The 8,599-nt window shown below is 45.4% G+C and overlaps 1 protein-coding gene across 1 annotated transcript in view; it reads left to right on the forward strand.

The window, feature by feature from the left end:
* The window catches only part of Pnliprp1 (pancreatic lipase related protein 1), a 15,377-nt gene extending 8,918 nt beyond the window's left edge, over positions 1-6,459 (forward strand). Inside the window, exons 10-13 of the mRNA XM_021206227.1 lie at positions 431-560; positions 2,568-2,676; positions 3,405-3,572; positions 6,341-6,459. Coding sequence (XP_021061886.1) covers positions 431-560; positions 2,568-2,676; positions 3,405-3,572; positions 6,341-6,422 — 489 coding nt within the window. The 3' untranslated portion in view covers positions 6,423-6,459. The remainder of the gene's footprint in view (positions 1-430; positions 561-2,567; positions 2,677-3,404; positions 3,573-6,340) is intronic.
* Positions 6,460-8,599: the final 2,140 nt, after the last annotated feature.

Genomic DNA, 8,599 nt, shown 5'->3' on the forward strand with positions numbered 1-8,599 from the left:
GAAAGAAGAAGAAGAAGAAGAAGAAGAAGAAGAAGAAGAAGAAGAAGAAGAAGAAGAAGAAGAAGAAGAAGAAGAAGAAGAAGAAGAAGAAGAAAACTGTTGATAATCTCTACAATCACTATGGAGAGTTGACACCACTGCCACATGCCTGCTAACTGATGGTGGGAACTGGGCCCAAGATAGCAATGTTGTTAAAGGTCCCTGGTCATCCTAACATGCTGCACATCACAGCTAGTTGTGCTGAGATGAAGGGAATTCAGAGATCATGAGCTCTAACTCCCTTCCCATTGCAAACAGGGGAACTGGGCTGCAAGGGACTGGAGCGTCAGCGGTTTTTTTGTTTTGGTTTTGGTTTGGTTTGGTTTGGTTTTTTTCTCTAGGTATTGTAAGAAGACAAACCTGCTTCACAGCTTTCTGTTCTCTTTACCAGAACAAATGCTTCCCCTGCCCAGATCAAGGCTGCCCACAGATGGGTCACTATGCCGATAAGTTTGCCAACAAGACAAGTGACGAGCCACAGAAGTTCTTCTTGAACACAGGAGAAGCCAAGAACTTTGCACGTAAGTTGACTACTTGGCCAGGTCAGGAGAGTATTATACAACCTGACTGATTTCTGAACACGCTTGGATTACCTCAGAGGAGGATGTGCCTGCCCTGAGCGCTCCATGCATGACTTCACTAAGACTCAGAGAACACCCCAGCTTCTTCTACATAATCTCCATTCTGTGGAACAACTGGAAGTCATCAATGTCATTTGTGAGGTTGAGGCAATTTGCAGAGCTTTGGGAACAACTAGCTTGAATTTTACCCTCTACAGTTCATTGCCCCCTTCCTTTCTCTCTCTCTCCCTCTCTCCCTCTCCCTCCCTCTCCCTCCCCCCTCTCTCATCTCTCTTTCTCTCCTCTTTGTCTCTCAGTCTCTCTCTTGTTTCTCTGTCAGTCTCTCTGTGTCTCTCTCTGCCTGTCTCTGTCTTTCTGTGTCTCTGTCTCTGTCTCTGTCTCTGTCTCTGTCTCTCTCTCTCTCTCTCTCTCTCACACACACACACACACACACACACACGCACACACACACGCACACACACACACACACACACACACACACGGTCCTCTCTATTCATTCAGCAGACATACTTGGTACTGGTCTGCATAAGGTACTTCCTTTCTTTATCATGTGCCCCTGGTACCTGTCTTATGTAGAGGAAGGGGTTAGCTGAGAAAGGGATGTTTCCTGTCCTACACATGTTGTATTCACTCAGAGGCCAGGTCTGGATTAGGCACGTTTGCACAGTTTATGACAATTTAGTTTAGCTGGTTCCATGAGGTACCACCCAATAAAAACAGAAATAATGACTTATAAGACTCTATAAAAACAATATGCCTTCTGTGGTTTCTGAAAGTCAGGTGGATTGAGGTATAACTTATGTAGAGGAAGACTCGCCCTTTGTAAGGCATATTTCTGTTCTGACAAATAGATGGATAGCCAGATTCCATGGAGATCCGGGACCTTCCCATCACTATAGATACACATACCTACAATAATTTTTTTGTCTGATTAATCAACTCTCACTGATGTAGCAATACTTGGAATACTTGCCTGTATTTTTAACAACAATGAAGGAATGATTCAAAGCCATGTAGTTATTCCCCCACCAACACTTATTTGTGGGTCACAGATATGGGCCACTGGGTATGGGGATTGAAGGATGACCGAGACACTGCTTTGGAATTTATTAGTCCTTGGCAGCATTGGTTGGTTGGGTAAAGCTGCTGCTAGACTAGAGTATGGGGGACTTGACCCTGAGAAGAGAGAGGGCAGGGACAACATTTCTGGGAATGTGAAGAGCGACTGTGACTTAGATAGAGGTATAAATGTGTTTATATATGTGTGTAGATAACTTGGTGAATTTGTGTGTTTATATGTGTATACATTGGCTGCACTATGCAGACCTGTGTATATATGCATATTTGTGTGTTTGTATGTGCTATGCCTATGTGTGCATGTGTATTTGTGCAAGCAAACAGGCCCTGGAACAGCACCCTAGGTAAGTTTACATGACAACTTTGTGAGCACCAGGACTCCTAGGGATGTAGAGATGGGAAGGACCCAGGCTGGAGGTGCTCTGCAAGCTGACTCATGGGCTGTCCTCCCATAGGTGGCCTGGAGGCCTGGTTCCTCTTCTTGATGTAATGCACAGCACCACCATCCTGGAGCAGAGCTCTCTCCAGCAAAGGGCTTGTTCAGCCCTGTTGGATCCAGAGGCCATTGGCTCCATTTGGCAATTTAAAACCCATAACACGGCTATTGAACCTGAGGGAGTAAACAATTTATTTATCATGAATTTAACTCTAGGCAATCATCCGTGTTCTCCTTACTTGGTGGTACTGGTCCAGAGGGGCCACGGTTGGGTGCTTATTTATGGCATAGATTAGCAAGTAAGACATTTTGTACTCTGTGCCTTTGTGTAAGGGGTGGGAGTGATAGTTTTGTTGAGGACCCCTACTTTCTTAATCAATAAGGTGACTCTTCTTTCTTAATCAATAAGGTGACTTCTCCCTTGCTTTGCCTAGGCTGGAGGTACCGTGTTTCCTTGACTTTCTCTGGAAGAATGGTCACAGGCCAAGTCAAAGTGTCTCTGTTTGGAAGTCAGGGCAATACTCGCCAGTACGATATCTTCAGGTAACCCCTGCAGGGTGGGCATAGCACTTAAACATCTACATCTTTAGACATCAGTGTGTTTGAAACCTCTTAATGAACAAAAAATAATTCTATACTTATAATGATTTTTTTATTTAAATCTAACAATTTCTTTCTCTCTCAGTAAGTTATATCTATTATTGTCCTAGATACCATGTATCCTGATTAGCCTGACAAGATATGCTAAGCTAAGAAGATAACTTACTGTATAGACAATTCCTCCGGGGGGGGGGAACTAAAATAATTTGAGAGAGGTTTATCTTTTTTTTTTTTCTACAAAAAAAAAAAAAAAAAGAGAGAGAAATTAGTTCGAGTTTAAAAGCAATCCTAAGGGGGCTAGAGAGATGGCTCAGCAGTCAAGAGCACTAACTGCTCATCCAGAGGTTCTGAGTTCAAATCCCAGCAACCACAGGGTGGCTCACAACCATCCGTAATGAAATCTGATGCCCTCTTCTGGGGTGTCTGAAGACAGCTACAGTGTACTTACATAAAATAAATAAATGACTTAAAAAAAAAAAAAAAAAAAAAAAAGCAATCCTAAGAAATAGATTGGGGTTGCCAGCTCATTGCCAATTTTCCATCTTTGATCTGAGGATGAGTTTGACAGAGACTTGTTATTTTAATAAGGGTAAGAGTGGAGGGGCCTAGTCCTTTGTGAACTTTACAGTGTGCTTCAGTGAACAGGAATATCTCTCCTTCTTTATTTCAAGGGGAATTATCAAGCCCGGTGCTACACATTCCAATGAGTTTGATGCCAAGGTTGATGTGGGAACAATTGAGAAAGTCAAGTTTCTTTGGAACAACCACGTGATAAACCCAAACTTCCCCAAAGTGGGCGCAGCCAAGATCACTGTGCAAAAGGGAGAGGAGCGGACAGAGTGCGTATCTTCCTTTGCTGAGTTGTCTCGTGATGTTTGTAGAGGGCGTCTGTAGGGGAATCCCCTCTCCCAGTACAGAAAAGGGGGAAAAATAATCTGAAATGGGACACAGAATGAGCAGAGGGGACAGTACTTGCAGAATCCCACCCCCATCCCCAGCTCGCTCTTTCCCGCTGGAGCAGGCACAGGGCCTTCAGTAAAAATGAGAGCAGCTGGAATGGGGAGAGATGACCACCTGGGGAGGCAGAACCAAGCTCCATCCACATCCAGCCAGCAGAATCTTCCTGGTGACTTGGTGGGGAGTGTCAGCTGCCGGTGGGTGTTCTTTGGGATTGGTGGTTTGGAAACCCAAACCCTTAGAAACTCAAATGCAGATGAGAAGGGTTGGCAGAGTGGCTTGTGGTTGATCCAGGGGTCGTCAACCTGCATGGATGGACTTCTGAAGTCACCCCTGTTCCCATAAGGTGGGAAAGCAGAGAGATTAGACTGGTTAGGTAATCAGCAGAACTAGGCATCCTCTCAGTAGGACAGAGAAGACCCAGGCTGGCCAGTGGAGAGCCTTCCCTCCAGCCTCCACTGTAAGACACTGCCTGTAGAGTCAGTTCCTAAGGTCTGTTAAGAAGCATTTCTAGGCCTGGATCCTGTAACTGTGTGGCTAAAATCACATTAGATACCCATCAGAATGTCACTGGACTCCTGAAGGTTTTTGAAGAGAGATGCACACTTTCTGGAATCAAACAGGTCTAATGGAGGCTACCCCCGAGGCCCTATGACCCTGAGCCGGTACTATATGTCTGATAGGTTGTCCAGTGGTTGAGCACAATGACTTTGCCTACTCACTCTCTGTGGAGAGAATCTCTTAAATGTTTTATACATTGTCAGGTGGTAGTGGAACACACCTTTAATCCCAGTACTCAGGAGACAGAAGCATGTAGATCTCTGAGTTCAAGGGCAGTATGGTATATAGAGTGAATTCCGGGACAGCCAAGGCTACTCAGAGAAAGCATGTCTTGGGAGGAAAAAAAGTATGCACTTATTTGTGAAATAATATGAGCACATGCCATGGTGCACAAAAACTCAGAGGACAGCTTGCTGGAGTGAGAGTTCTGGGGAATCAACCCCAGGTCTGGCTGCAAGTGTCATTACATGCTGAACCATCTTACTAATGTACAAGTCTCTCTCCAGGGATTCTGGTACCAAGTGGTTAAAATAGAAGAAAGTCGAAACCCTCTTCAAATGTCACAAACTAGCTTGGGGGAAAAAAAACTTGACAAGTAAATTATTTAGATATTCTACTGCTGTGAGAATTGCCAGGAACACTTGTTATTAAATAACACTAATGATAATCATAAAGTTAAGAGCAGTTAATATTGTGGCACAACCTCTGCTTGACTCCTCCTATGTAACCTGATGTAGTCATCTCAATGGGATTCTGAGCTGCTGATTTAGAATTTCTTCCAGGGATGTGAGACCAAGAGACAGATCGAGCTCATCCTTCCTGTATTATCCCCACCCATTTGGTACCCATTGTGACTTTGACAAGGAATGTGTACCAAACACCTGTTCTAACAAATATCAGAGAAAGCAAAAGTAGAGCTTGCATTGAGCACACAGGGCAGGTCACATGACCCAGGAGGACAGCAGAGACCACAGAGTGGCCGAGAGATGGGGGGAGGAGGGAAAGGCAAGGACAGCAGGTGCTGATGGGGGTAAGTAAGAGGTAGCCAGGTGGCTGTCAGTGGAGCCTAAAGGCAGGGCTGCCAGGTTAAAAGTTCTAGTAAAGACATGCTCAGAAGAGAAAGCTGGAGGGGTCAATAAAGATGAAAAGTTTTGTTTGGTTGCTTACAGGAGCATGGAGAAAGGCTACAAAGGTGCAGAGCACCCTGCCAGGGGCTACTCTGATGGGAAAACAGTTGGGACAGAATGTCAGAGCTCACAGAGCCTCAGAGGAGCCCTTGGTTCATCCACAACCACAGAGATAGCCACTTGTGTCTGATTATCCTCATGTTAGAAAACGTTTTCCATTTGTCATAAACTCTCACATAATTACCATGGGAGTCTCATGAGAGGGATCCCTATTGTACAAATGAAGATATCAGCAAACAGCAGTAGCTGGAAGGTGGGAGAGAGGTGGGGGACCCAAGGAGAAAGCCACACTCTCCGGTCCTGGAAGATAGGCAGGGAGATTGAGGTGGATATTACTACAAATGAAGATATTGACTGTGGTTTAAGGCAGACTTGCAATGATATCTTGCACTTTTACCTCATGCCAGCTTTCTGTGCTTCAGTGTCCTCTCCAGCAAGGCAGGGCTAACCATAAGACCTCCTCACCCATGGGTAGTGTACTTTACACACATGAACCTTTTGATGCATTTGCCTGCAACTGAGAGTTCAGTCTATCATTGATGATATGTGTTCAGCTGAGACTTAAGACTGACTAAGGAAGTGTTAGTGACAGTCTATAAGCCAGCCTGCTGTGGTCACCAGTATCTGTTAAAATGGAAAAAAAAAGGAATGTTGCCTTAGGAAGTCTTAGTCTATGTATGATAGGACCAGCGACAGATCACCTCCCAGCAATAGCGGGCCCAGCCCTAGGCTGGGTGGGCGTCTTCCTAGAAACTCAGTGGTTGCAGCCACAGCCTTAGTGTGTCTCTCCCAGGCTTCTGAACTTCAAATTCCTGTAAACTGTTGCTTAATCCCCCAGAAAGCAGAAGATTTCCTAAAGGTGACAGAGCACACCAGTGTCAAACCCTTGTGTTTCTTTACAGGCACAACTTCTGTAGTGAAGACACCGTGAGAGAAGACATTCTGCTCACCCTCTTGCCTTGTAAAGCCTCAGACACAATGTGACCTCTTGGTAACACAATAAAACCATCAGCTGCACCTACCCACACAGTGTCCATCTCAGATGTCCACAGCCACCCGCAGGGACGTTTAACAACTGAATAGTTAAAGCATTGATGAGCATTTCTCTGCATGTAGGTCTCTCACCATGGCATCCAACAAAACAGCACCTTATGCCCGCCCCCCTTGGTCACTTCTGTGTCAGTCAGGGAGTAGGGAGATGCACAGAAGTAAAGGGCGAGTGTCCAGGGGCCTCTGCAAATCCTTGTCCTCCCTGCATCTTCTTACAGGGGAAACTGAGGCAGAGAGCAGAGGCTCTTTACTCACTCATGAATTCATGTCCCCACCAGGATTGACAGCCAAGTTCAACTCCACTCGTTCCTTCCTGTCCCAGCTACTGACTTGGTAGGGTTGTGGAAATAGTCTGCTATTTCCTGGCATTTTAGAGGTGGTAAGTGGGGTTTGGTTTTGGGTGGGGGAGAAGCCTATGGTGGCTCTTGTTGAGACCCCCAGAGACTCATTTAAACTCATTTGCATAGCTTGACTGCAAATCAGGCTGCTTAGGGTACTCTCTCCCTTCCTCCCTCCCTCCCTCCCTCTCTCCCTCCTTCCCTGCCTGCCTACAAGCTCTGAAGGATGATTCATAATAGGTTCTAGGAAATGCAAGATGCAGACTTCCTGCAGGAATTACTGGGGGCTCTCAGTCAGTGAGCCCTGACATGGGTCGAATTCACACAGACTCAGGTGTAGATACTTTCAAGGTAACCTGGTGTCAAGCATGCTATGTCTAAAACAGTCAGACACACCTGTCAAATTTTGTCAAAGGACAATAAACTGACAAGCCATGTTGGCTGCAGGTCACCCAGTGCCCCTGGCTTTGCTTGACCAGCACAGCTCTGGCCATGGACAGCCACAGTCCTTTCATTCTGGTCTTAATTACTAATATTAACTCTCAGATCTTCCTTCACATGTTACGTCAGATAAGCAGACAAGATCTGAAGTTTGCAAACAACAGGACTGAGCTGTTCACAGTGCAGAGTTGTCAAAATGCAGGTCCAGGTGGCTGGCCAGTCCAAGTACCACTGTGAAGTGGGCTGGGTGTCATGGGTATGGGAAATCTACACTCAAGGTGGAGTCTGGACACAGGGATGGCAGTCCTTCCTTGTGGTAATCTACCTGATGGTGGCTCAAGACAAGGGCCAGATAGACGATGAGCCAGCCTGTCTGCCACATCTGTGTTGGAATGCCCCTTGCATAGTCCCAGGTCTGGGGTGACTGATACAGTTTCTAGTGTGACATGGTAGAGTCACAGATATCATTGTTCATTGACAGAAATGAATGATCAGTTTGTGGCTTGCAGGGCGAAGGCAGATAGAGAATGTTCACTTGTATAAACGAGATGTAGACTTCATCTTTCCCAGCACTCATACTCAAACACAATAACTCAGGCAGACTGTTCGTTATATTAAGGTAGAGTAAATCAAGCTGTGATTTTATACGACATGTTGAGCCCCGAGCAGGCCTAGTCTCTTCTTACCCAGCTTAGCTGTAGATCTTCCAGGCAAACCACGCCTTCCCCACAGGGTAGCCCCTTTAGTCACCTCAACAGCCTCAGTGCCTTGCTTCATTTCTTTCCAGCTGAGCAACAGTGATCCGTCACAGTGCTCAGATATTTGAATGAAGAGTCTGTGGAAGTAGTGCCCTGGTAGGCTCTCAAGAGGCCATTGTACCATCCTGCAGAAAGCAATCTACAGAGTCAATGCAATCCCCATCAAAATTCCAAGTCAATTCTTCACTGAGTTAGAAAGGGCAATTTGCAAAATCATCTGGAATGACAAAAAACCTAGGATAGCAAAAACCATTCTCAATGATAAAAGAAACTCTGGTGGATACACCATGCCTGACCTTAAGCTGTACTACAGAGCAATTGTGATAAAAACTGCATGGTACTGTCAGCGACAGACAGGTAGATCAATGCAATAGAATTGAAGACCCAGAAATGAACCCACACACCTATGGTCACTTGATTTTTGACAAGGGAGCTAAAACCATCAAGTGGAAAAAAGACAGCATTTTCAACAAATGGTGCTGGCACAACTGGCGGTTATCATGTAGAAGAATGAGAATTGATCCATTCTTATCTCCTTGTACAAAGCTCAAGTCTAAGTGGATCAAAGAACTCC

Source organism: Mus pahari, chromosome 1 (genome assembly GCF_900095145.1).
Source record: "Mus pahari chromosome 1, PAHARI_EIJ_v1.1, whole genome shotgun sequence".
NCBI classification, from domain to species: domain Eukaryota; kingdom Metazoa; phylum Chordata; class Mammalia; order Rodentia; family Muridae; genus Mus; species Mus pahari.